The 27,800-nt window shown below is 39.6% G+C and overlaps 2 protein-coding genes across 3 annotated transcripts in view; one reads left to right on the top strand and one right to left on the bottom strand.

The window, feature by feature from the left end:
* The window catches only part of necab1 (N-terminal EF-hand calcium binding protein 1), a 52,243-nt gene extending 45,543 nt beyond the window's left edge, over positions 1–6,700 (top strand). For both annotated transcript variants that reach the window (XM_066674919.1, XM_066674918.1), the window contains 3 exons: positions 2,439–2,516; positions 4,914–5,005; positions 6,200–6,700. In XM_066674919.1, coding sequence (XP_066531016.1) covers positions 2,439–2,516; positions 4,914–5,005; positions 6,200–6,228 — 199 coding nt within the window. In that variant the 3' untranslated portion in view covers positions 6,229–6,700. The remainder of the gene's footprint in view (positions 1–2,438; positions 2,517–4,913; positions 5,006–6,199) is intronic.
* Positions 6,701–10,088: 3,388 nt separating this feature from the next.
* Positions 10,089–27,800, bottom strand: pip4p2 (phosphatidylinositol-4,5-bisphosphate 4-phosphatase 2). Its single transcript, XM_066673473.1, has 7 exons — positions 27,551–27,800; positions 20,190–20,338; positions 16,578–16,684; positions 15,798–15,921; positions 14,807–14,859; positions 13,009–13,099; positions 10,089–11,541 (listed from the first exon to the last, which is right to left on the bottom strand). Exons 1-7 carry the CDS (start codon positions 27,657–27,659, stop codon positions 11,398–11,400), a joined length of 777 nt encoding a protein of 258 aa, XP_066529570.1. The 5' UTR covers positions 27,660–27,800; the 3' UTR covers positions 10,089–11,397.

Genomic DNA, 27,800 nt, shown 5'->3' with positions numbered 1-27,800 from the left:
CCTTCTCTTATCAGTGATATCATTACCCATTCTAAAAGTACCACCTGCTCTCTTGATCCCCTCCCTACCTCACTAACGAAAGCCTGCATGACTGCTTTGGTCCCTCATCTAACCTCTATTATTAACCATTCACTGTTTTCTGGCTATGTCCCCTCAGTTTACAAATTAGCTGCAGTTACACCTATCCTTAAAAAACCTGGGCTTGACCCAGCAAATCTAAATAATTTCCGTCCGATTTCAAATCTTCCATTTTTTTCTAAAATCCTTGAGCGTGTCGTAGCCACCCAGCTGACAACATATCTAGAATCCAATAACCTCCTCGACTCATTTCAGTCTGGTTTTCGTCCTCACCATAGTACCGAAACTGCCTTGGTCAAAGTTATCAATGATCTGCTGGTGGCTGCAGATACGGGAGCTCTAAGTATTCTGGTCCTCCTTGACTTAAGTTCTGCCTTTGACACAGTAAATCATGCCATCCTCCTCTCAAGACTGCGTGAGCTGGGTGTCACTGGTTCTGCCCTTGACTGGTTTAGATCTTACCTAACAGATCAAAAACAATTTGTCACACTTTCTGGACATAGTTCAACCATCTCATCCATCTCACAAGGGGTCCCACAAGGCTCTGTCCTTGGCCCATTACTGTTTATTGTCTATGTACTTCCCCTCGGCCATATTATCCGTCATTTCAATCTTGATTTTCACTGTTATGCTGATGACACACAGATTTACCTCCGGACCAATTCTTTCAACAACCCACCACTCTCCAAATTGGAACTTTGTCTCTCAAAAATCAGGCACTGGATGACACAAAATTCCCTAACGCTTAATAGTAATAAAACTGACCTAATCCTCATTGGCTCCAAATCTACTCTAAATAAAACTGGCTCCCTCACACTCTCAATTGATGATGTCACCCTGTCCCCCTCCACTGTGGTCCGAAATCTTGGCGTCACCCTCGACTCTACGCTCACGTTTCATTCCCATGTTAGTTCCGTCATAAAAACCTCATTCTTCCACCTTCGCAACATTGCTAAAATCCGTCCTTCTCTTTCCCAGTCTGCCTCTGAACGCCTCATCCATGCATTTATCTCCAGCCGTCTTGACTATTGTAACTCTCTTCTTTCTCCAAATGGTCCAGAACTCTGCTGCCCGTCTCCTCACCCACACCCGGTCCCACCACCACATCACCCCAGTTCTCCACAACCTCCACTGGCTTCCTGTTAAATATCGTATTCAGTTCAAAATCCTCCTTCTCACCTACAAAGCTCTCAATAACCAAGCTCCCTCTTACTTATCGGACCTTCTTCAACCATACACACCTAATCGCATTCTCAGATCTTCCTCAGCCGGTTTACTCACCATTCCCCCTTCTAAGCTGCGTAGTCTTGGAGATCGAGCCTTCTCCAGACATGCCCCCCGCCTCTGGAACTCCCTTCCTCCAGAAATATAACAGTCAACATCTCTATCACTATTTTAATCCAAACTTAAAACACACCTGTTTGCGGCTGCATTTAATCCCTCTGTTTCTGATTAGCCCTTGTTTTTTTTTCTTTTTTTTTTTTTTTTTTTAAACCTTGTTCCTGTTTTGTATCATTGTATGTTATGTAGTGTTATGGATGTGATTGTCTTTATGTGTTCATCTGATTGTAACAGCGTCTTTGGGTTACTGAAAAGCGCTTTAAAAATTCCATTTATTATTATTATTATTAGTTGAGGTGGTTCGGGCATCTGGTTCTGATGCCTCCTGGACGCCTTCCTGGTGAGGTGTTCCGGGCATGTCCAACGGGGAGGAGGCCCCAGGGCAGACCAAGATTTGGGTCTGGGTTTCTTTGCTCCGACTGCTTCCCCCACGACCCGGACCTGGATAAGCAGTGGATAATGGATGGATGGATGGATGGATTAAATCATGGATGGATGGAATAAATATTTACCCTCTTCACAGCGACTGGCCTATTTCAACAGCGGTCCAGAGAGTTGGTGCTAGTAGTCTCACAGTTCAGTGTGACTTGTGTTCTGTGTGGAAAGTCCTGTCACTGGTTAATCAGTTTTCCCAAATCCAGATCTTAAAAACAAGTTTTCTGAAATGTTGCAGAAATTTTCTGCAGCCTAGTTAGTGCCCGTTTGTGCCCCCCAACCCACCCACCCATCCATCTAATGTAAGAACTACAGTTACACATTTAATATACTGCAGGTCTTAGTTACTGAGTGCTGTAGTTTGTTCTGACCCCCTGCACACGTCACCAAAATCCTAATATGAATGAAAACCTTCTGACTGGAACCACTGCATTAGAACAAGCAGTACACTCTCTGGGTCACTTTCCACTAGCTTGTGAGCATTCATTAATTGCAACAACATGCATTCATTCCAGTGTCATTTTAACAACTGAAAAACAAACCAAATGATGTTTTATTAGTTTGTCTTTGTATTCTGTTGGCAGTGTTGCGGTTCAGAGGATTGCTGATGAATCTCGCTTCATACTGTATGAGTTCTGGGAACACAGCAGCGTGTGGAAGAAGTAAGCCATAATTTCATCTTAGTCCTTATTGTGTACACATGACCTTTGTGTCTTCTTCAGTGTCTTGTTCATGAAATTAGATACAGAAGATGTTAGCTATAGATCTCTGACATCATGCTGTACGGCAAAATTTGATACTCTGGGTCTAAGCAGATTTAAAACGGCTCTATATTTTGAAATATTCATCACTTGTGTGAACAGAACATGGACAGGGTACAGAGGGATAAACTCGATTATTACACAATCTAGAGAGCTGTTAGCATCCTCGGGTTCTAGTTAAGAGTTAAATTATACTCTAGTATTAGAAAGTATTAGTATGTATCACATAGGGATGCATAAATACCATTTTTTTCCAAGTATTCTTTATATTTGCCGATACAGATAACGATACTTACTTAGAATTAAACAATCAGGAGTATTGTGTTATTAATGAAAACACTTCTGTTTAAACAAAAACTTTATTGTTCATTTCTGGAACTGTCCATTATTTATTTAGTATTTTCCCACCAGCAAAAATTTGACTGTCCCTCTGGGATCAATAAAGTATCTATCTATCTATAAATCAGTAACATGAGCAACAAGCTCTTGATATGCATTTGCACAGTGTTATGCATCTTTGGTAAGACAGTTTCCGTTATACAATAAAGGCTGGGAAGTTCTCCACTTGGAAGTGTTTATTTATTGGCTGTGTTTATTTAAGACTAGCAGCCTGCTCTATGGTGTTGGAAGCTATTCAAAATTCGCAAGTAGAGAAAATGATTTTGTTTGAGAAAAAAAACACGTCTCTCTCAATCTGGAAAACATTTCCCGGGAGGAAAAAAACTTTGAGTGAAGAAAAACCCACCTTGTTCGAGGACAGTCAAAACAGTGCAGCATACTCACTGTAGGGTGACCAGATCTGAGACGGTGAGAAAGAGGACACGTCTCCGGGGAGGGGTCGACGACTACTGACGTGCAGACTGACCAATTAAATGTGTACAGAGAAGGTTATCGACCAATAACGGTAGCTCAGTCAGACCGTCCAATCCAAAGATTTTGGGCTACTTCACCACGCCCCCTTCTCACTCAAGCGAACCAATCGGAGTAGGGGAGGGCGGGACTAGTTTGTGAACGAACCGCTTCTTGAAGTTCTATGTAAGCTCTAGAAAAACAAAATCCCAGACGTTTGTGAAATTCCACCCGGACATTTTTTTAAGTCTAAAAAAGAGGACATGTCCGGGTAAAAGAGGACGTCTGGTCACCCTACCAAATGTGACAGTGGGAGTTTTTGAATGTGGTGGAAAAAAATCCACACATTCACCTTCTCTGTGGCTTGTGTGAATCTCTTTTTGCAGTTGTAGATTTAAGACCCTGTTTTGACAGCCAATTGATGGACCAATAGGAAAGCTTTAGCTAGACCAATCAGATCGCGAGGTGTGTTTAACCCTAATTTGTTGCTGTCAACCATAGGGCTTTTCAAAAAGAACTCTGGTTCTTGAACAGGTTCTGTTCCTGATTTTTTGAACCTTGGTTCTTGGTGCTAACAGGACCAGAAACACAAAAACGGGGCATGTTTCTTTTTTATTTTCTATTATTTACTTATATTAAATTTTGTAAATGACCCCGTCAAGCTCCACTGGGCGATAAAACAGTATTTGAAGCTCTGAGCCCGTTCCTCCAGCTCTCCTTTGGTTCCAGCTGGGAACAAACTTTTGTGGTTTCGCGAAGCAGTTTATGTCGGTGGAAACGTGCCAACTGTTCCAAATTCAGTTTGCGAACTGGAACCGTTCTGGTTCCTTGTTGGTGGAAAGTGAGATACAGAGATACACTGGAGAGTCATGTAAGTAACAATGCTAGTTCAAAAAGAAACATGAACTAGCATTGTTACTTACCCGACTCTCCATTGTATCTCTGGATGGAATCACCATGACGGAGAATTGGAGGTGTTTACCAACAGCGTGCAAAAGTTGAGCGATGGCAACAAACCATTGTTCTGATTGGTTAAACACACCTCACAATCTGATTGGTCCAGCTAAAGCGTTCCTATTGGTCCATCAATTGGCTGTCTTTTTTTACATTTAAAAATGATTTCTATACATTACAAATATTTATTCCACATTTGTGAATTTAAATTATTATTATTGTTGTTTAAAATTTGAGCATTCCAATACATGTTTGGATTTGAATGTGACGTGTTTGTAGTTCCTCAAACGCAGTTACACCTGTGAGTATTGTTTTACAAGCTCAAAATCTTTTTGACTCCATACCTAGGCACAATGTATTGAGTTTTGGTATTGGAGCCTTGTCTGTGATTACTAGACAGAGTAAATGAACACGGTATTGGGTAAATATCCGAGTACCAGTATTGGTATTCATGCATCTCTAGTATTATGTGTTTAAAGTCTTTTCTATGTGTAGTCATCTGCAGACAAACTACAGTAAAACGTTCCAGAGAGGCAATGTGGACTTCCTAGAGACACCAGAGATCACAACAACTATGCTGGTACCAGGTAGGGCCAGAGCAGAGCCTTGCATTATTCTAGCTGAGACAATCCTTTCATTTACTTTCCACTAAAATGACCATTTAGGGAACACTACGTAGTATTTTTACATTAAAATAACAGCTTCAAACATAATTGTGATGCGCCACTGGCTTGTAATAAGGTGAATAGATCCTCTTTCATTGCTACTCATCACAATTCTACTCATCTGCACTACGTTAATATGAGGAAGAGGGTAGGAAACCATTAAGAAAACAGACTGATTTTCTTTTGTCTTTCAAAAACGAAAGCTATATATACAGGGGTTGGACAATGAAAGTAAAACACCTGGTTTTAGACCACAATAATTTATTAGTACGGTGTAGGGCCTCCTTTTGCGGCCAATACAGCGTCAGTTCGTCTTGGGAATGACATATACACGTCCTGCACAGTGGTCAGAGGGATTTTAAGCCATTCTTCTTGCAGGATAGTGGCGAGGTCACTACGTGATGCTGGTGGAGGAAAACGTTTCCTGACTCGCTCCTCCAAAACACCCCAAAGTGGCTCAATAATATTTAGATCTGGTGACTGTGCAGGCCATGGGAGATGTTCAACTTCACTTTCATGTTCATCAAACCAATCTTTCACCAGTCTCGCTGTGTGTATTGGTGCGTTGTGTGTATTGGTGTGTATTGGTGCATTGGTGTATTGTCGTCCTGATACACGGCACCACCTTCAGGACACAATGTTTGAACCATTGGATGCACATGGTCTTACTGGTGCCCACCAGGCTGCTCCAATTTAGCCATGAAACCTCCCACACTACAATGACAGGTGTTTCAGCTTCATTGTCTAACCCCTGTATATATCTAATGGGGACAGCTGTGGTGGTCTTGCATGGTTTTTAGGAGTCCCCTTTTTTTAACATCTGTTAATAATTTATTGAACTCCACTTCAATAATTCAAATTCTAAAACTTGAAGCTTTAGAATGTGAAAGCCTTTTTTTATTCTACCCCCTACGTTCAACCCTCATTCCAGAGCCACTCCTTTAAAACATGAATGCACATACAGCTTTATAAGTCACACATGATTATATACAAAATAGTTTTAATACAAATCACCTGCTCAAGTTTTATTGATCATTCTGCCTGGAGCTTAACAAAATGTGACCTCTGACTTTGAACATTATTTATGTCCAAATTTAATTGTGTTTCTACCTACAGCATCGTGGTGGGTCCTAAACAACAATTAAAGCTGTTTGATTCCAGATGTTTGGACACAAGAGGTTAAAAGGATCAAAAGGGAAGCCAGATTGCCATTGCTATTTCTTAATCGTGTGGGAGTGCCCCCTTGTGTTTACGCCAGCTGTGACGTCATGGTGAAAACCGTCAGACATCTACGTTCATCATTAGATCTTAAAGCGGAGTACATTCCTAGATGTGATCTTTAAAGCAATGACCTCATCGTTCTGATGATGGCGCTCAGTGACATCATCACTGTGTTGGTGTTTCTCCAGGATTAGCACTTTGTTAATCTGTGACTCCGAGTGCGACCTGCGGTGTCCCCTGCCGTTGTAACTAGTGTGTAATTGTCAGCCGTCAAGGCCTCCATCCTTATGTAGCAGTACTTCCAGCTGATCCACCCTGATAAACCACATGCTATTGAATCTGTTTCTGTATAAAGGTATTCAATTATGTTGCAGGATTTTATGTAGTTTGTAAGCTCTAAATAAATGACTGTAATCACTTGTGTGGCATTGTTTCATGGTTGTGTATAATTCAACCACTGTTATCTAAACCTCATTTGAAGTTGTTTAAAGATGTGCAGTTGTTTTAAATGGAGAATCTGTTTTCTTTACAGTGATGGTAATAGGAACCAGGGGTTGTGATGTCTACAACCAAAAATACAGCCTTTTTGTTTACGGTCCAAAAGAGTTAGTCGATCTAAACTCATCACAGAAATCTAGTAGTAAATAACGCATATTAATTCATAAATAAATGTGTGTAGGGAGAGGCACGGCGGTGCTGAAGATGTGTTGTTGTCACACACCTCCAGGGCCTCTGGGTCCTTAGTTCATTCCCCACCTCTGGGGTGAGTGTCTGGGTGCTCAGATTTCCTCCCACAGTCCAAAAACACATGTTGGTTTTTGGGTGTGTTCTTGCCTTGTGGCCAGTAATTTTGAGTGTGCTCTTAAAAATAAAGATACTCAAAAGGTTCTTTGGGTGACGCCATTGAAGAACCACTTTTGGTTCCTTAAAGAACAATTTTTGTTTAAGAGACGTGTGAGAAACATTTTAAAGGTTTAAACATGTATTAATCGATCTTAGGGTTCTTTACTCACATAAAAGTGTGGTTCTTCTATGGCATTGCTCAAATAATCTTTTTGTAGCACATTTACTGTTAAGACGATAGGCTATGGACCCACCATGACTACAAAAACAGGATCAAGCATGGCAGAAGATGAATTAATTAATAAATGAATGCACCAGTATTAAGCTCAGTATACACAATATACAAGTATCAAGCTCAGTTCCTGGTGGGGAGCAGTGTTTCTCTTCTAACTGAATCCAGTTCACTGAGCTTTAAAATAGGACGAAGAACCAAACAATTTACTGAGGATCTATTCTAAACTTTGAAATGTTGTGACACATAATCCATTACTGTAGGGCATTTAAAGGTTAAGCACCACTTAATGGACCTCCATGAATATCTCACTTTATTTTAGTTACTGACATATATAAGTATGAATTAAAATGAAAATAGCAGCTTAATTTGCTTTAAAACTGACAATTTTATTAAATTGACGGAAAAACCCGAGCTCGCTACGGAAATTCTTGAACGCAACCGTGACGTCACTGGTGGACAACAGCTGAACAACGCCGCGGTAAAACACCGTTATGACTGACTGTTATGACAGTATCTAGCTAGCGATAGCTAAATAACCAACATTATTCATGACAATGGCCTAGCAATAAGCTAAACTCAAATGTAGAGGTACCGTTATTCTTGTAAATGTGATCGAAGTCGAACTCGAATTCCTCCGACACTATAAACCTCCGTAATGCAGCTACGTAGCCGAGTATAATCTGAGCACCGAGTTTAGCGAGTCAAGCTAACGTTAACTAACACCAACTAAAACAGGCGAAGTGAGTGTCCTTACCCTGTTTACCTCCATGTTACAGAGGCTCTTGAACACCTTTCGTTGGTGTCCTTACATGCCCATATTGTTGGAAAAGCGCCAATGAAATGAGCTACAGATAACGGAGTGAGCGGATGATCCTTTCCAAAGTGCCCGTTTAAAGTTGACAAATTTAGTCCATTTTCTGGATATTTTGGGATCTTTGGGCCATTTGTGCACAGATGTCCCACTGTACATTGAATTATTGCAGCCAAAAACAACACACCTTTTCGTCGTTCATTCATTATCTGTAACCCTTATCCAGTTCAGGGTCGCGGTGGGTCCCTTCCTGGAATCATTGGGCGCAAGGCAGGGCGGGAATACACCCTGGAGGGGGCGCCAGTCCTCCACAGACAGACACACACACACACACACACACACACACTCATACTACGGACACTTTTGAGTCACCAATCCAACATCCAATCCAACTACCAACGTGTGTTTTTGGGAGGAAACCGGAGCACCCAGAGGAAACCCACGCGGACACGGGGTGAACACACCAACTCCTCACACCCGGAGCGGGAATCGATTCCACAACCTCCATGTCCCTGGAGCTGTGTAACGCTACCTGCTGCGCCACCGTGCTGCCACCACCTTTTAGGGGGTCTTTTAAACCTTATTCCTTGAATTAGTAAGAAATAACATGTTTTCTGACTATCAATAAACACAAGTTAGGAACTCAAATTGCACTGTATTTATTTGTTTGACTCTTTCATAGAGCTGGTGCTTAGCCTTCAAGCATAAGCTTATGTCAAAATAACCCTTCTGGTCAATAAAATATACCATTTATATATATACATATATACTGTGTCTAAAACATTCACTGCGGCTGTGTGTCGTACGGCTGTTATGTCCCACCAAACCCAGAGCCATGTAGTGTTTATATTACAGGACAGTACTGCCACCCTGTGGATGTTCAGAGAAATTGTACTAAGACTGATGCCATATTCCAATACTTGTTCTAAGGCATAAGGTTCTCTTTGAAATCCATCAGTTCTTGATGTGGTTGAAGGGTGAAAACTTGGGTTTAGGCATTAAAGCAGCGGATGCACAAAAAACAAACAAACAAAAAAAAAAAAACACTGGGGCACAGCTCATTCTTCATTTAACTGTGTTAGTTACAATCACTGACACAGGAATAGGTCCACATTTGTATTCTTGTATATCTATTATACGTCTATAGATAGATACACAAGCAGCAGGGTTTTTTGTAGTCAGTGATGGATAACTGCAGTGGAATAAAGCAGAATGAAAGTTGAATACATTTTAATTACCTCCCTGGTCCTTATATAGTGTATTAGCATTAGGTATTTGGTTGACTGGGGTACAGGGTGGGCTGGGGTGGGTAGTGAGTGTCCCCTCCTGAAGAACTCAGCCGCAGTGACACGACCTTTATTCTGTCTGTGTGTGTCAGTGTTATTCCATTACATTGGTTTAACGGTGTGATCCACAAAAGTGACTTACATTCAAGGGCCACTTAATCATTTTTATGTCCACTGACGAAAAAGAGCACTTTGCAGCGCTACAATTACACACTGTATTCCATCTGTTGCGCAGCATACTTTGTTTGCCTCCTTTCACCTGCTCGTTAATGGTCAGGAGCCACAGTGCAGGAATGATTCAGGCGGTGGATCATGCTGCAGTGACACTGACGTGGTGATGGTGGTGGTGGTGTGTTAGTGTGTGTTGTGCTGATAGGAGTGGATTAGACACAGCAGTGCTACTGGAGTTTTTAGTAGACACTGCTGTCTTGTTGGTCCAGCTTGTAGATATAAAGTCTGAGACAGTAGCGCATCTGTTGCTGCAGTTTGTGTAATAAAAAAAATAATAATTAAAAAGTCACAATATAAGCTGCTCCATGTTTATTTTGTGTCGTTGTTTTATTGTGTTCACTTATTTGATGTTGAATGAATTATTCACAACTTGGATGACACTTAGAACCCCAAAAGTTAAAAAAAAAAAACTACAAAAACTAAACCACTGACATGATTCCTTGCTTGGTATCTCTCTTAAACAAACAGCTGAAAACACAATGCAGTCTTACAAAAACAAAGCATGTGAGCAAGAGCTTTTTTTCCACAATTTTATTGATAAATTATCAGTTTTAAAAAGACCCAAGCCATTTTCCAACTCAAGCTACAGTCTCGGTGTACCGAACAAACTATGTACAAAATAAATTTCTCGTCACATTCAGAACAAGATTAGTAACTACAGTTGTGCCCATTTTGTCCTGACTAGGTTAGGGAACTACTGCGATGCTAGCAAGGATTGAACCAGTGTCGGAATCAGGCAGATAGCAGAGGCATGTCCATTCTACTTACAGGGAATAGCACTAGATTTAGGGCCTAACACTTCAACGCTGCCCTTTCAGTGACAGAGACGTAGAACACTGCTCTGCGGTACAAAAGAATCAAATGAAAATCATGCATGTGATTTTTTCCCCATTCAATACACGTACATTTGGCTGCTGACTGATAAGTCGAATGAACTGGTGCGGTGTGTGTGTGAGCATGCTGTTTTTCTTAGTCCGAAAGCCACAAAAAAAAAAGATTATTGCTCACAGTGGGTTACAGCAGCCGAATCAGAAGTGAATTGAGAGTACTGATAGATCTTCTCCGAGGGACAACCCCTAAGAGACACGTAAACAGGAACATTGGCACGGACTGTAAAAGAAAGTTACACACATCTGAATATTTTGATGCGACACAGTACCTTGTTGAGTGTGGGCAGTTTTTTCTTTAATATATAACTCTCGGCTTTTTACAGACGCGACAGCTAGCAGCAAAAGAACAGAAGAATTGCATAAAAGGTGTAGTGCAATGGGCAAGTTGTTCATAAAAGATCACCTCTTTTGGTCAAGTCAGTAACAAAATGCAGTAACATGTACACACTGTCCATCCAGTAGGGGTCACAGTTACTCTGAGCCGGCCAAAGCCACCAGGCCTACCAAGCAGACTTCAATGATTCCATCTGATCAGTGTTTCATTAATCGCCAGCAATACTGATTTCAGCTTATTCAGAAATCTAACTCATCAAAACCATTTACGAAGCTTAATCCAGCAAAGATACACATCAGAGCCAATCAAGTTCAACAAGTTATAGTTCAACATTCGCAGTCACCTCCAAAACCCCAGACTGGATTTTAGTTCTCCTACTTAGAACGACCATTCAAAATGTACACCTGGTAAAATCAGGAATAAAATGAAATACTAAAAGGACTGGTTGGATGAAAGACACGGTCTATGCAAAGGTGTTCTCTGGATAGCTGACTTTAATCGCTCCCCAGTAGCAGGCCCGCACCAGACAGATCAGACCCAGCAGATACGCAAAGGCCCAGGACACGTAGGTAGCATGGTAACGGCTAGCAAAGTCTTGAGTGCCCACCTGACGAAAGGAGACAGACACAATTACAATGGCAAACTGAGTTTATCTTGTTTTATATACAATAATGTACATTTTTATATTTTATAGTAAAACCAAACTGTTAGTTTAGTTAGTTTTTTTTATTCCATGTTTCAAATACAGTGGAACCTCTACTAACGAACTTTCCAAGATACAAACCGGGAATTTGAATATTGTTTGCCTCCACCAACGAACCATGACTCTAGAAACGAATCAGAGCCGGCGGCTGGAAATGTCCACTGACCCCAATAGGCGAGTCTCCCAGCGCCCAGACTTGAGTGAGCTTTTAAGATTAGCACTTTGTAGCTTTAGCAACTTAGCATTAGTGTAAATAGCAGACATCAAAATTCGTGCTAAGTTAAGCCGTATCTACGCTTCGTCGCCCCACCTTCACCCACCCCCCACCTCCCGTCATACAGCCAGTGCCTGTGTTACTCCTCCAGCCAGTCGTCACGTCTTCAAGGTAGCGATGTGTAACCACTTAAAACTTTATTTCTTTTTTCATTACTGTTACCACTGTATTTCTCTTTTATTTTTAGTAACGCTACATGTATTGTTTTACTAATTTGAGAGTGTTGTAAACACATATCAGTGCAAAAAGGGTGACTTTCGGGGTGGGGGTTGGAACGCATTAATTGCTTTTCCATTATTTTAAATGAGGAAAATTGACTCGAGAAACAAACATTTCCACTTACGATCCGGGTCACGGAACGGATCAATTTCATAGGTAGAGGTTCCATTGTATCTGAATTATGAATTTTATTTTAATGTGTTCTCAATTTTACATTAATAGCCAATCTCTGTTCATCACTCTGTAACACTCTGTCATCTTTAACCAAACTGGCTTCATCTTTGAAAACATAACACTAAAAACATTCAAACAGCAGTGTACTTTTACAGTGTTTGCTTTGACCCATTTATGAGCAGGTCTCTACAAAGTAGCTTATTTTAAACTGGGTGCAAAATATGCTTAGATTATGAATAGTTCTCATTGTTAATCTAAAGTCATTTAAAAAGAGCTCATTCATTTAAAGCATTCCTTTATCTGAGCTTAATTTCGTATAGAATTATAGCTGTGTAGTGTCCGGGCAATGGTCCTTTCTTAGAAACGCTAAACAGATTTTTCTACACTGGTTTCATAAATCTTAAGGATTAACTCTTGACCTGGATGCATTGTGCTACATTTATAGTTTCCACAGCAATTGCTCTGAAATGTGGGAATGATTAAAAACTCTTAAATGATGCTTATCCAATGAAAAAGAAGATGCAGTCTCATGTGTTTCATGATTTGACTACACAATGCTGTTTGCTAATGCATGTACGGTTTATGGAAATATCTTGTGTAATACAATGAAATTTCGAGTGTAGGAATGAGTGTGTGTGTGTGTGTGTGTAGGGGGTGGAATAAAAGAAAACAAAGGCTGTGTTGTAGTTGGGATCAGTACTCACTGTTAATCCAATTCCAATAAAAATGCAGATCATTCCTACAGTAATGTAGGCACAACAGCGCCTCCTTGGCAAGGCACTTCCAACAGAGGAGCTGAGAGCAAGCAGAGTAAACAGAGTTAGACTGAGGACCTACAATCTCAATTATCACAAAGAAACAAGTCTAAAACCAGTATTAATATTATACCGTTATAAGCCACTCAAAAGTTTAGACACCTCTACCAATGGGCCAATTTCTATATTTCTACGTGGCTGTTTTAGACTGAATGTTATGGCATTAAAGCATTTAAATGAAATTCAGAATAACAGAAAGGCCATAAGAAATCTATATTTTAGATTTTTACTTTTTGTTTTTTTTATGTTATTCCAGGGCTGAAGTGCCCTATGTATGCTTCACTTTGTGTATATATTAATAGGTTTAAAGACGGTTTGATCTACACCGCTTAAATGGTTGAAAACATGCAAACTAACCAAATATAGTAAACTAATAAAAATAATGTGTCTGTCAGAAGTATACTGACCCCATTTACTTCTATCTAACACTACACAATAATATCTGCTTTCAGATATAATCCAGAAAACTGCCATGGGTTATTTACTAAGCAAAGTATACAATCTATTTGACATTTGATTGGGTATATTTAAACTTTTACTCCTTCATGAGGTGTGACTGGATAAGCAATTCTTTACACATCTGCTGTATAAACTGCCTTAACCTATAACTCCGTGAGCCATATCCAGTGAACTGGTGAGAAGGAAGATGCCAACTGGCTGTTTTACAAATGCTTGTAATCAGCTGAGTATTTCGTCAGCAGTCACATGGCACCCTCCTGGCCCTTCTGGGTCCTGTTAAGACTCAGCAGGACCCTTCACATGCCTCTCATGTGACTGGGTTCTGAAACATTCTTTTGAAATCACAATAAATCCGAAGGCTTAGAGTGCTCAAGTTCCTTTTTCTTGCCTCTTTCCTTCCTCTCACATCTTCTCATGACAAGTAAATTTTACTGGTATCTTCCTATTTAAATCACTGGTAACATGAGGCGCGTCAGCGGTGGCTGTGTGGCGCAATGTCATCACTGTGAGCGTTGTTGGAGTTACCAAACTTCAGCATGAATCTGCTCTAACTCCACTCAGGAGAGCCTGGCACTGGCTGGGCACTGGCTCCGTGGCATCACATTACTGGCACCACAAACCCAGTAAAATAAACCCTGAGTTTATTTTCTCTCTCTCTCTCTCTCTCCCTCTGCAATACCCTGTGGAACTAAGGCCTGACCTTGTGCCAGTAATGAGCCTCACAAATTTAGATTTACGATCTGTGTCCTGAGAATTGCAAATCATATGCCGTCATGAACTCAGGGGAATACAGGCACAGCCACTCCTGTAAACATTAATGCGTGGCATACATAGGATTCAAATACAGCAGAGATTTGTGTGGAAATTGTGTATATCAACATTATCTTTCAGTTGACTTGCAGCAAAAATAACACTGGTTAAATACACTGCCAACATTGAATCTCCAAATAATTTTACAGAGAAGGAAAACAGATAACCCTCCAGTGGACGTTTATGTGATAAGACTGAACTATTTCCTTTGGGCTGATCTGCCATGCCTTTTGCCATAAAGTTTGAACAAAATGTACAATAAAAATATAAAAAAAAATAACATGAAATACAAGTTATTTAGGACAGAGAGGGTGCCAGTATTCTGTAAAAGTGGATTGAAAAAGTGTATTTGACCACGATAACGATAAAATAAAGTCATACTGCCCACACGTACGTGATAAAAATAAACGTAACTCACATTTTTTTGCAGTGTGGACACTTGGCCAGTGTATTAAATCGGAGCTCCATCCACTGTGGGGAGAACACAGAAAATAAACCAAACATCAATGTAAAAAGAATAACAAAACCCACTCATTCTATTAATCTATTATTGGGTAAAATGGACTTGATTCGAGTCTAGAGAGCTAAAATGAGTTAGAAAGACTAACTCTCATTCGTCTAAATCACTTTCTAAGATGGTAGCCTCTATGGGTCATTGATATGTAATTTAAATGGGGAAAATGAACAGATTTAATGCGTGTCAAAGGCAAAATGCAGTAACAGCACATGCACGGCTGACATGGTGCAAACAGGCACCTTAAATCCTAAGTCTTCTGGAAAAGGTATTTTAAGCACAACAATATAAAAATACTTTATTCAAATTTGCTTTATAACGATTGAAAATGCCTTATTTAAGCAGCTGCTGCATCTTGCTTTTGTGAGGCAGATTAGTTGTATGGTGATTTCAGTTGTTGGCCGTTTTTATACGACCACTAGTTGGATCACTATTAAGTCCTTCTATAAGAAGCCAGTGGGGCTGAGCATTCTGAGCATTAGGACCTTGAAGGGAGCAGAGGCACCATCAATAGGCACGCCAGAGGAAGGCTGGGACGCAGCGTCACTGCCCTAGAGGCCACAGGCATAACAGGAGCATTGAAAACACTGTCTAATGCAATGAGGGATTCTGGTCTCCTATTACATATGGCAGCATAACCAGTGCATTCCATGCAAATCTATATTAATTCCTACTTGAAGGAACATTCATCAGGAATCGTTGTTGTGATATAGAGACCAATACATTAAAGTTCAAACATAAAATGAATAATAGATAACTTTTATAAAGGGTTCAAATCCTCAAAATCTACAAAACAGATTGAATTATTAGTCATCTTTGCATGGAAGGCTATAATAGTAAGAATTCTCTTTTAAAATATCAATGAAGATTATGAGGAGAAACATGCCCTACGTACAAGGAATGTGTTTCCACAGTGTCCACACACCACACGCATTCCTTCTGGCTGAACGGGAAGAGCAGGCTGAGCTGGCTGCTCCTCCGGGATCACCATCACAGGGCTCAGGTTGATGATGCGTCTGCTGGGGTTCAATAAAACAGTAATGTTAAATTCACAGGACTTTTGCAACACCATCCTCTAAGGCACAAAACGGACCAGCAGTTCAGATGGTGGTGTTGCAAAAAAAGTCCTGTGAATGTGTTGTTTACTTGTCTAAAGATGTAGTATGAGTGAAATAAGCAGTCAGTTCCATGTCTGAGCGTTTCTGCTTTAAACCGCAGTGTTTCAAAGACAGTGTGAAACAGGTCAATTCAGAACGCCAGGGTTCCAGGTTCCAGAGAGTTTTACTGCACACTGTCAGTAAATTTGTCACTGTGGTGGTACCTTTGTTGTAACTGTGGTGGTACCCTCAAGGGAGTACAGGATGTAATGTAACTTTTAGGGACACAACTGTAGATTTTAAACCACTTTTGCACCTTTAGTGAAAATAATGCATCTCTACTGTAATTTTTTCTGAGAGTACTCTCTCTCTGCCTTCATAAAAATATCCCAACCTCCATTCTCCATCCATTTAGTTGTGCTTCACAGAGCTGAGTGCCTCTGATTTACGGGTCAGCACTTTGTGATCACTGGACAGAGGAACTAGTGGATCCCAAAGGCCTGCTTTCTCTGTCTCTTTATTGACAATTCACAGTCATGTTGTTGTACTGTAATCAGGATGGCCTTTCTAACACTTACCAGTTGGGCCGGGGGCATCCTATCCTTCGAGATGTGTCTTTACAGATTAGGAGGCAGTTGCAGGGACATCTAACATACTTTTTTCCTGTTGGTGGGTTTTTGATGGGCTAAAAAAGAGAAATAACCGTTGTATGGTGACATTTTTTGAGGGTGAACGACAAAAAACATCATGATGTTATTAGCAGAACATTTCTTTTTAAAAGTATATATCACCAATGCACTTTTGATGAGATTTGTTCAACTATTTGTAAATAAACATGCTAAGGTAAAGCATATTGTGATTAATTCTCTCTCTCACACACACACACACACACACTTATAATATATATATATATATATATATATATATATATATATCAATGGCCACTTTTGAATCACCAGTCCATTTATCAATGTGTTTTTCAATTGCTGGAAGAAACCAACACAAACACAGGGAAAACACAATAATGTGAATAATATGATGTAATTTATCAAAGAGAAAATATAAATGATCATACCCCTTCCCCCCCACTGTTACTTCCTGAAATAGAGCCTAACACTTGATGTGACGTGGTTAGATTCTACACTGTTATTAACAGTTGCTGGATAATATCCCATAATATAAGTACTGAAAGTTACAATTCTATATTTCCAGTACTGAAATTACAATTAACAAACAATACATTATGTAGCCAACAGACAAAGTTCACAAAAACATGCATGTGTTGCAAAACAAAAGATTATGCTTCGTCTCATCTTTTGGAATTTCATTCCGCAATGTCTGAGCCTAAAATCTCATTAAGAGCCTTTGCTAGACACTTTAAAACCAAGTTTTACATCACAAGAGGTCTAGATCATTCGGCCAAACTACAGAAATATGATCTGTAAGCACGCTCCACCCTAGCTGCACTATATAATAATTCCCATTATTATAGAAAATATCCAGACGCTGTACTAAAGCCTCAGCGAGGATAATTAAAGAATATTGTGCTGAATCATTCCTCAGGAGCTTAATCAAACACAGAACTCTCACATCTGAATCAGAGCACCATTCTGTTACCAATAACCCCTAATGAGTTCACTTCAGCACCCAAATGACAGTGTTTGATCTAGCTTAGCTGAGATTTACCTGGAAAAGCAGGGAGAAAGACTAAGAAAAAAGTTCTTAATTCATTTGACTCATAAGGTTTAACACAGATTAGAGTAAAAAAGGGAAAATGGAAAATGAGTTTTGTGTATTTGTGTGCGAAAATCTCACTTAGCATATTTCATACAATATTACTTCAGTTCACTTCCATGTAACACCAACAACATCTCATTAAGATCATGACACATTTAAGACTACGAATCAAGGAAATATTGTACAATTATGACGTTAAGAAAACACAAATATTTACCCCACAGTCCTTTCTAAACTGTATGTTGAAAATGTTCTGTAAAAAATTAATCTCATTTAATATTAATAAGATTTAAGAATTATTGTTTTCTTTTGCAACCTCATCCTTAGCCAATTCTCCCTCCTGTGGCAATCTCAATGTCACACAAATAGAGACTCAGAGCTTGAAGGATAAAGGATTAGACACACCTTCCTCTAAATCGTGTGAAACCTGCCACTGCATCTTACTGAACTCTCAGCCCTGAAGCTCTGTTAAGCATCACAATTTGCTTGACTGCACTGCCAAGTCTACATGACTAAGCAGACAAACTGATTGGCTGCTCTATTGCTTAGTGACAAAGAAAAATACCAGTTTTCCTTTGTGAGCTATAAATTGGGAGTCATTAACCCAGTTCAGATACATATCACTTTCCTTTTTACACTGGTTAAACAAATCAAACAAATTTCATATTGGCATCAATGCACTCCAATACAAAATTATACCTGGTTACATCGTCAAAGAAATAGCCACATTTCTCAGAGCAAGATCTCCCACCTAATGTACATAAAGCTGTAAAACAATCCAGAGAAATCTCAGTCTGCGTAGAAGATGGCTGGGAACCCACTGTAAAATATGTGTAACCTGTGAGACATCAAAAGGCACTGCATGGAAATCTCTAACTCTGGGCTCATAGACTCAGGAGTACTTCAGAAAACTGTTGTCTAAACTGTAAGTCCAAAATACATCATGCAATGCAAACTAAACTTCATTATGTAAGAAGAAATTAATCAATTAATTACATGTAGAAACACAGTGAAGGTCTCTGAGCCCATGTAAAATGTGAAAAGTCTGATTTCTTTACAGCAGTGATGAAATTAGTCATCAAAAACCATTTAGAAAACGTATACATGTCTACATTTGTGTTTGTGGGTGTAACACTGATATCAATAAGGTATTAAATCTGAAAAGAAAGTGAAAGGAATTAATCTGAAAAACTAGGCCTATACTTTGAGGATAATTTCAAATAAATGTATGGAAATAATAATCTTAACTAATGCAGGTCTTTCAATAAAACAGCATTTCATATAAATGTGACCATTCGCCATTCAAAAGTGTCTTTATATGTATGTTAAGAGCTCCATTAAACTGAACTAGTGGAATCCCTAAGTAGGGAACGTCTACGATTGCGGGGAAATGCAGTTTCAAGCTCCACAACTTTTAAGGTGGAACGGTTTGTTTGAGGGAAAATAACGACTGTTGTTTTTATGTGGCTAAAACTGAACTTGTCTAAGTTTTTATTTACTGCTTTAACTACCACCAAACTCATTAATCTGTAATGCAGTCAGCCGTCTCCTGAGTTTGGAGACAACTTAAGTGATCTGAAACAGCTAAAATAAGTAAATATAACCCAGCTATCGAGCAGGAATAGAGGAAACCACATTTCGGTTTGTGCTTTTCAATGTTTGGATATTTCCCTGTGGTCTAAAAAACTACAGATGCCTCTGACATGAACAGAGAGAAGAAAGCCCAGGATACTGGGACAGTTAGCTTTTTTTTTTACACTCAATTATGGACACTGCGGCTTCATACAGACATTAGACCATTTTCAAGTGTGTAAACAGACTGGAGAGCAGCAAATGGTGAGGAAACATCATCTGATTTTTTTTCTTTTTTAATGTTTTTGATTACAATAGTGAACTTCGCCTTTAAGTAAAGCAACTGGGAAATTCAAATGCAAGAGCTTGAGTCTTTATGTTCTATGCCAGGCACACTCAGATAAGATCAGATGTGTATGGCAATCCCAACTCTCATTGGCTGCCAACAGTTTTCAGATCTCAGATTATAACAGTGGCCTGCTCTGTCTTAGGCTTTCACTTCAAAAGGACTAGTACGGTTCATGATGTGAATAAAGTATACTGTTCAAAACATAAGCTGCAGGAATAAAACTACAATATGTACTCAGAAATGAAAATACAGACACAGCATGGACGAGGAAGAGTGTACAGAGTGCGAGTGTTAAAAAAGGCCAAAAGCATTTTTATATTCCTGCTCAAGATAGCCATATTTCAAGATAATATTCAGGACCGTGTAGTTTCTGAAACCCAGAGGGAGATCCACAGAAAGCAGAAAAAAAGGAACAAATGGCCGCAGTAGAGAGTGAGACCACGAGAGAGTGAGTGGTGGTGGTGGGGGGGGGGGGGTCACTGTAGTTGCGGATGACTAAGCATTAGCGGTAGATGATAAGAGGCTTCCTTACCGTGGCCTCATTGCAGACAGTGCACTTCACCACGTGCTGATGGAGCTTGCCATCCAGGTTTATAAGAGACTGGCACACTCGGCAGTTAATGACTGGCACACCTCCTGCATCTGGACTTGCAATTGCTGTGTATGGAGGAGGAAGCTCAGCTAAACAGAGAGCAACACACAAACAGAATACACTGGTCAATCTGCAGCAACATACAATGACTACAATAGACTCCATCCACATACACCCAGAGGAGATTGGGGAAGAACCTAATGTTAGGTTAAATGTAATATAGACTCATTTTTGTTTGCAAATAACATCTGTGAAATTTCAAAGCAACTGGAGACTCTCTTAATAACCAACCTAAAATTTATCATCACCTTCAAATCACGTAAATAACCTTGATATTCATTCATTCATCATCCGTAAGCGCTTATCCAGTTCAGGGTCGCGGTGGGTCCAGAGCCTACCTGGAATCATTGGGCGTAAGGCAGGAACACACCCTGGAGGGGGCGCCAGTCCTTCACAGGGCAACACACACACTCACATTCACTCACACCTGCGGACACTTTTGAGTCTCCAATCCACCTACCACCAGTGTTTTTGGACTGTGGGAGGAAACCGGAGCACCCGGAGGAAACCCAAGCGGACACAGGGAGAACACACCAAACTCCTCACAGACAGTCACCCGGAGCGGGAATTGAACCCACAACCTCCAGGTCCCTGGAGCTGTGTGACTGAGACACTACCTGCTGCACCACCGTGCCACCCAACCTTGACCTTGAAGAAAGGAAATATATTTTAACCAAGCCTTGTAACAAAAACAAGAAACCAAATAGCAACAATATTCAGAATAGTTTTTTTTTTTTATTTATTGTTTCCTAATACACTTTATTTTACTCTCAGAATATTACATTTATTTATAAAAATTTGCAAAATAGCACACTGTGTTCCCACCTGTGATTCTGGATTGGCGCCAGACCCAACCCTAAACATGAACTGAATTAGCGGTTACAGACAATGAATGAATTTGCAAGATAATTAGTGACTGTTACAACTCTCCTCAAGATTTGTTAATTACAAGTTAATAAGTTACAGCTGAACTGACACCACTTGAACTGATTCAAAAAATTGTAAGATCTCAAAGCTTAGCTTTTTAGTATAAATGTGAATACTGCATATGTAAAGAAAATTAATCTTGCTCAAATTCTGTACAATTATCAAATTCAAAAAATCAACGTGATAAGGTAATTGACCATTAATTCTATCAGGTTACTAACTGTATGTTCTGGAGTTTTGTCTATGAGATCCATGGGTATAAAGAAACAAACAGAGGAAATCAACTAAACCCACTTTCCCAACTTTAGTGCAAATCATCCAGGAGCACCACATTGTTGCTGTTTAAAATAAAGATGTATATTTTGCAAAGTATTATTTTAGTAAACATGCTATATTAAAAATCAACACTGTAATCCCACATTATTGGCGTGGATCTGCTAATAAGTGAACATAGTACCAAGTTGAGACTGGAAAACTACTGCAGAACATACTCTCTTCAAAGTCTAGACACAGGATCATTACAGCATTACTAATTCCCTTATAGAGGTCAGCTCAGCATGTGAATGACTGAATATTTAAACTTTAACACAGATGCAAGTTGAGTTTAGTGGGAATGAGCAGCTAGGGCTGAATGATTAGGAGAAAACATCTGCCAAAGATCTGGCTATAGTTCTGAGTGCTGAATGTAGAGTTCCAGGTTGTCATAAAGTCTGTAAAGTGTACTCTTTTCTATGTAGCACCACGTCAGTTCTTTGTGGTTAAATAGACAGAAACAAGGGCAGCTAATTATATTTTATATAATACTTAACAGAAACATCAGGTTTCAGCAACTGCTACCTGTTAGAAAATACAAATCCATTCAGCCCATTAGAAAAATAAATAAATACATAAATAAATGCTATGTTTCATGACGCATATTGCGAAAAGTTCTTCAGGTTACGCAATATAGTTTTTTTCCTGTATCAGTCACCCATTCTATTAATCATATTGTGAGGAGAACATTTTCTACATGTAGGTGTTCTAAATGCTAACTGTAATACAATACTCAATTCAGGAACAGGAAAACAGCATTTGCCCATCTGAAGCAGCTATGGTAATAAAGGAGTGGACTCTTGAGCAGATTTGTCTGACTCCCTGCCTCATGACCTCTTTCAGGAACAAAGGCCTTGCCTTCGATGCAACTCTCAGTAAGCAACAATCTCTCTACAGATTTCTAAATCACTAGACTAGTGAAAAGGGAAAGGCCTATGTTAATCATACCCTGCTTAGACCATTACTGCAAATGGTGTCCAAATGTTAATTCCTTCAAGTTTCACAGTCCCCCCGACCACACCCAAGGCAGGGAATAACCAAATAAACAAAGCCTAATTCTATAGAACACATTTGATAATCTAAAATTAGTTTATTAGAGGAAATGTTCTCACAATAGCATCTGGTTGAACCCCTCTGTAGTTCAAAACATGGCTCTAATCACATAAGAGACAAAGGTTCCCAAATAGTTCTTGACCTGGACATACAGCTCCATAAAAAACTTTAAATGGGTTCTTCCCCTCAGCAGCTAATATACATAGTTGATAAAAAATGCTTTGGTGAGTAGTTATTTAGCAAAAAAACAAAGCTGCACTAAATCTAAGAAGTACAAAATATGAGCTCAATTTAATGAAACATTTGTAATGTTACAATATGTAATGTTAGCTTCTGGCAGTGTCTGAAGTCCATAGAAATTAAGCAGTTAACCATCAGAAAGCTTAAATGGTTCCTCTGTCTTTCTGTCCTTAATGTCATACGGGATTATGCTGCAGTAACTCAAACCTAATGCAAAGTCTCTGGACAAATCCTTAGAAGCCTCTCTTTTCTTCCACACTGATATATCTCCTCCAATTATACATCATACATATTTAGTTTGAAGGTTTCCACAGGAGAGAGCACTACCGAGAAACACCCACTCTCAGCGAGGAGGTACCATATGCACTACTATTAACCCTTGCTATGATTTTTGCATGGTCAGTTTGGTAAAGCAGATGGTTTCACAATGCTCCAATGCTAAACAATGGAGTTTTTAAATTGTTTCCCTCAAAATGTCATTTTAACATTGTGCTGTGCATTTCAACTAAGAGCTCCTCATTGATGTAACAGAACTTGAAGTCATGTCTTTTATGTCTTACATACCAATATAGCATCTGGGAAGTCGGGATTTAGTTTCTCCAACACCACCTTCCATTGCATGTAAAATGAGAGGCCTATTCCCAATACAGAGCATTGAATACTGGACCCAGCTGCTGTCCAGTCTCAAATCTGGCCATGGCAGAACTCATACAATAAACATACTGGGCCTTTGAATGTGTGCATGAATTTCAGCTATACACTACCTATGCACCACCTACTCTTAGTGGTGCTCTATCCACTATACTAACTTATGGAATATACTCCAAAACCTACTTTTATATGAATTATTTCTGTAATTAACTGATCATAAAATAGCAATATTATATATTTTTATATATACATACAGTCAGAGACTCAGAGGTACAAACTCATCAAACGAGTACCTTTTATGTGCAAAAGTTTTTACTTGATCAGCAAAGCCACGTTTTGACCTCTTGTAGTGCTGTTTATCTACTTGGGGGATCAAATTTCACATTAGATTAACTGAGGTCTCTGATTGGTCTCCTAACCTGTTGTAACCAAAAACTAAAAGCAGGCAACTCTGAAAATGTTCCATAGTCTCCTTAGGACTGACCAAAAGAAAACATGCAGTATCAGTTATTTAATCAGACTCCAGTAGTATACAAACTGTTTGAACATTCAGATCTTAAGTTGTCCTAATTATTTCTGGTTAAATCCTTTTCAAGTGAATTTATCTTTTACTAAAGTAGTTTTGGAACTAGCTGTACGCTTCTACTACAACACATACATTAATAATACTGCACTACTGTTGTAGTAGCAGTAGCTAAAAACTAGATTACCACATGTAGCCCGAGCTGAAATATTAAAAAGAATTTTACAGAGATTTTCTAAATTGCTAAATAATTGTCTTTGAGATTGAAAATAAAAATCATGCAGAGTAATAGTCGTGATAGAAACCCATAGGTTGCAGTGTCTTTTGAGTTGACATTTATGTAATGTTGAAGTCAATGCCAATGTACCTCTATGCCCTGAATTTATTTTTTGAGCCACACTTCCTCGTGTCTCAATATCCCAGAGATTGGGCAGCATATAACAACTTTCTGTAAGCAAGCTTTTAAAAGAATTATAAGGGTCTGGATCCCATAACCACCTCTGTGAATAATTCTGTCAGGGAAGGCTTTCCTATGTTAGCTTCTATTTTTTGATTGATTTATAGTTACATATATAAACACCTTTCTAGACACTCAAGGACATCTTACGATCAGCACTGCATAGAACGCCATTCCATTCAACACTCAATTAACACGCAGACTGGTGAGAAGTGGCAGCTAAATGCCTGCAGAGTACTCTCAACCAGGAACGACCATCCACCTGGAAAACTGGACACAGGACAGAGCGCCAATCACATACAGACATTCACTCATACCAGGACGGTTTAGAGTAGCCAATTGATATGATCTTTATGTTTTGGAATGTGGGCAGAAAACTATGCTGTCACAGGAAGAATATGTAAAGATCCCACTATCCCAGGGCTGAGAGGCGAATCTGCTAACCACCAAAGCAACAGAATTCACTTCTGAGAAAGCACGACATTAGAATAAGAATTAGTTATTTCAGTGTTAAGGACTTGGGCTAAACGTATCATACTAAGTGTTCTGATCTTGGATGCATGCACTGTCCAAATATATGTGTTTATTAACTGCACAGCCATCTTAACACAGTGGATTACACTGTTCAATGCTGAGCAGGGTCCAACTCAGCAGCTATTTCCTCAGCAGCCGTAGCTAATCCCTTTCATACATCCAACGAGAGTGAACGTTTATAGTCAGAAAGAAACAGAATTAGCTCTAATCCTGGTGTTAGAAAATACCAGGGCAGGAGATAAAGTCCCAGCATAAGGTTCAAAGGTAGCATTTCTCAACCTCCATTTCCTTGCTTTTGCAAACCCTCAATATGTCTTTTGAAAATGAGGGGAGTTTTGAGAAAGGCAGAGAAGAGCCCCACCCCTCAGAAGGGTTCACAAGTACATTTCAGAATATTACATAGACCTTTAAACACAAAGATAAATCCTGATGCTCACTACAAGCACATCCCTCTGTATGCAGGTCTTGGCTGGTCCAGGTTATCCAACGTCCTTCTGAATATGTATTTTTATATAACAAAACAGAACTGAAACAATCTTAATAATATATTTTATTATTACAAATCAGACAAATGATTATACTGTAGTCATACCACTACTTGCAAATTTTAATAATCACTGATATTGAGACAATTTCCGCATTTTATGAATGTTGCATTAGTATTAGCTTTGGCTTGTGCTTGAAAAACACCGAGTATCAGCCACATTGGTCTATCCTCAGTTTTGTCAAAGATAAAGTTGAATTTCTATGCGTTACTAGATCTACATCTACAGTGTTAACTAGAAAGTGAAAAAAGCACAGCACTAAAGAGGTTCTTTAACTTGTGAGAACATCTGTTCTTATTTCATTCTATTCTTCTGTAAAAAAACACTTACAATAAGTATACCACTACAAAGACAAAGCATTTAACCTGACAGCAAACCCAGTAATTACTTGAAACAAAGTGTATCTGTGCACTCTTTTTATTTACTTTAGACTGGTTGAAATTTTTTTTTAGGTATTCAAGTATTCACCTTTATTTTTAAGTGTTATTTCACACATGTCCTAAACAACTGAATGAAGTGCAATGCGACAGACTATTAGTGAAAACTCACTAAGCTCGTTCCGTAAGCTATCCTGGTGTGATTAAAACTAGCTTGGCCTGCTTTTTTAGCTAAACCATGGTGACTGAAATACTCAGTCAGGCTTAAATGGAAACAGCTTCTTCTAGAAACATTCCCTCAATTTATTTTTGTTCTCTCTGTGTAAAAAATGGGTCATTCAATTTAAAAATACATTATTTATCAAATCATTTGACTAATTGAGAGATCAAATTAATAAATGTAGGGAAACAATACATAATCTGAGGGAATCCATTGATTATCTGATATATTTAATGGATAGCTGTTGTTTTTTTAAGTCTCTGAATATCTTTATTTTTACCATGACTCATCAGGGCTCTGTAGAATTGCAACTGTAACAGTGGTTTGAAGAACTGAGACAAGGATTGCCCAAGATTATTTAGCCACACAATAACAATGACCACCAAGGAAAGACCATCCCTCCTTCATCATCATGTCTCTGGAATGGTGTTAGCCCTCAGCAGCACTCAGGCATCATGATGACGACTCAGTAAGGGTTTATACCCTGTCTTGGGTACAGAACATGCATTATTAGCCCACGATGAGCCAGCAACAGCCTCTTTCCCACTTCAATCAGAAATCTGCAGCAGTGATATTTATGAAGAGGCCTGGCATCTCAGATTTTCTCTCTCTCTCCTTGCCTCACTTTATCCTCCCAAGCTCCTCTCTCTGGCCTCGGCTGATGGAGCACACAGCAGAGATTGGCTTTATTGTCCACGTAAAATGGAAAAACAATCGCATTCGGACTTCTTTCTGCAATATCCTCTTCCACATTAAAAAAAGAACAATTGCATTCTGGTTTCTTACTGCAATGATCCTTTCCACCTTAAACAGAGCAAGACCTACCCTGTAGCTTCTTATTCTCCGGGATATCGCTGCAATTTCCTTTCCACCTTAAATAGTCCTAAAGTTCAATTTATTCGTTTTAAATATAGATTTATTTAGCTACTTACATTCTCGAAATAACGGCGGGCTGTATACAATTAATGAATCATAATCAAATATCGATCATTTTCTTCTGCAAAATGAGTTGCGCTGCACCATTTAAGGTGGAAATGATTCATTCGAACCAGAACATTCAGGCGTTATAACGAAGCTGGTGTGTAACCAGAGAATATACCATGCGGCAACTGCTGTTCTGTTTAAGGTGGAAAGAATCATTGGATAACAACCCGGCGAATGAGAAGTTGGAATTTAACTGCTGTATTTCAGAAAGTGGAAAGGAAATCTGTAATGTCAATCGGGAATACGCCAGAATGCAACTGCTGTTCTATTTAAGGTGGACAGGAAAACTGCAACAATAAACTGGCATAAACGAAGATATAATGTCATTGATGTGTCCATTTAAGGTGGAACGCTAACCGGAGCTCGGTAACGTTACCCTCGCTACGCCCTGTGCAGCGCTGCGGTTTAGGGGTCTCACCTCTGGGGCTGCCGCCCTGCTGCAGGTACGGTGGCGCGGTGGGAGTAACGCTGCCCGGGCTCTGAGCCGCTAGCAGCGGCGACCGCTCGTCGGTGCCGTCGGTGGCCATTACAGCAACGGTCACAACTGAGGAGAACCAAAAAACAACAAACACACACCCGCTCACCCCACGCCCTCAGCCGCTGAGCTTCACCGCCGAGTAAACCGGGCAGCGCCGCTACAGCGACACCAGTGGGAGGGGGCGGGGTCA

Source organism: Hoplias malabaricus, chromosome 6 (assembly GCF_029633855.1).
Source record: "Hoplias malabaricus isolate fHopMal1 chromosome 6, fHopMal1.hap1, whole genome shotgun sequence".
Classification (NCBI taxonomy): domain Eukaryota; kingdom Metazoa; phylum Chordata; class Actinopteri; order Characiformes; family Erythrinidae; genus Hoplias; species Hoplias malabaricus.
The sequence above is the reverse complement of the archived record's forward strand: the minus strand, read 5'-3'. Positions and strand labels throughout refer to the sequence as shown.

Excerpts from the sequence above, each read along its gene's own strand:
- pip4p2 (XM_066673473.1), bottom strand. The coding sequence starts at position 27,659 with ATGGCCACCGACGGCACCGACGAGCGGTCGCCGCTGCTAGCGGCTCAG. Across the intron at positions 20,339-27,550 it reads GCAGGGCGGCAGCCCCAGAG|CTGAGCTTCCTCCTCCATAC; the intron begins GTGAGACCCCTA and ends CTCTCTGTTTAG. Across the intron at positions 16,685-20,189 it reads CTGTCTGCAATGAGGCCACG|CCCATCAAAAACCCACCAAC; the intron begins GTAAGGAAGCCT and ends TCTCTTTTTTAG.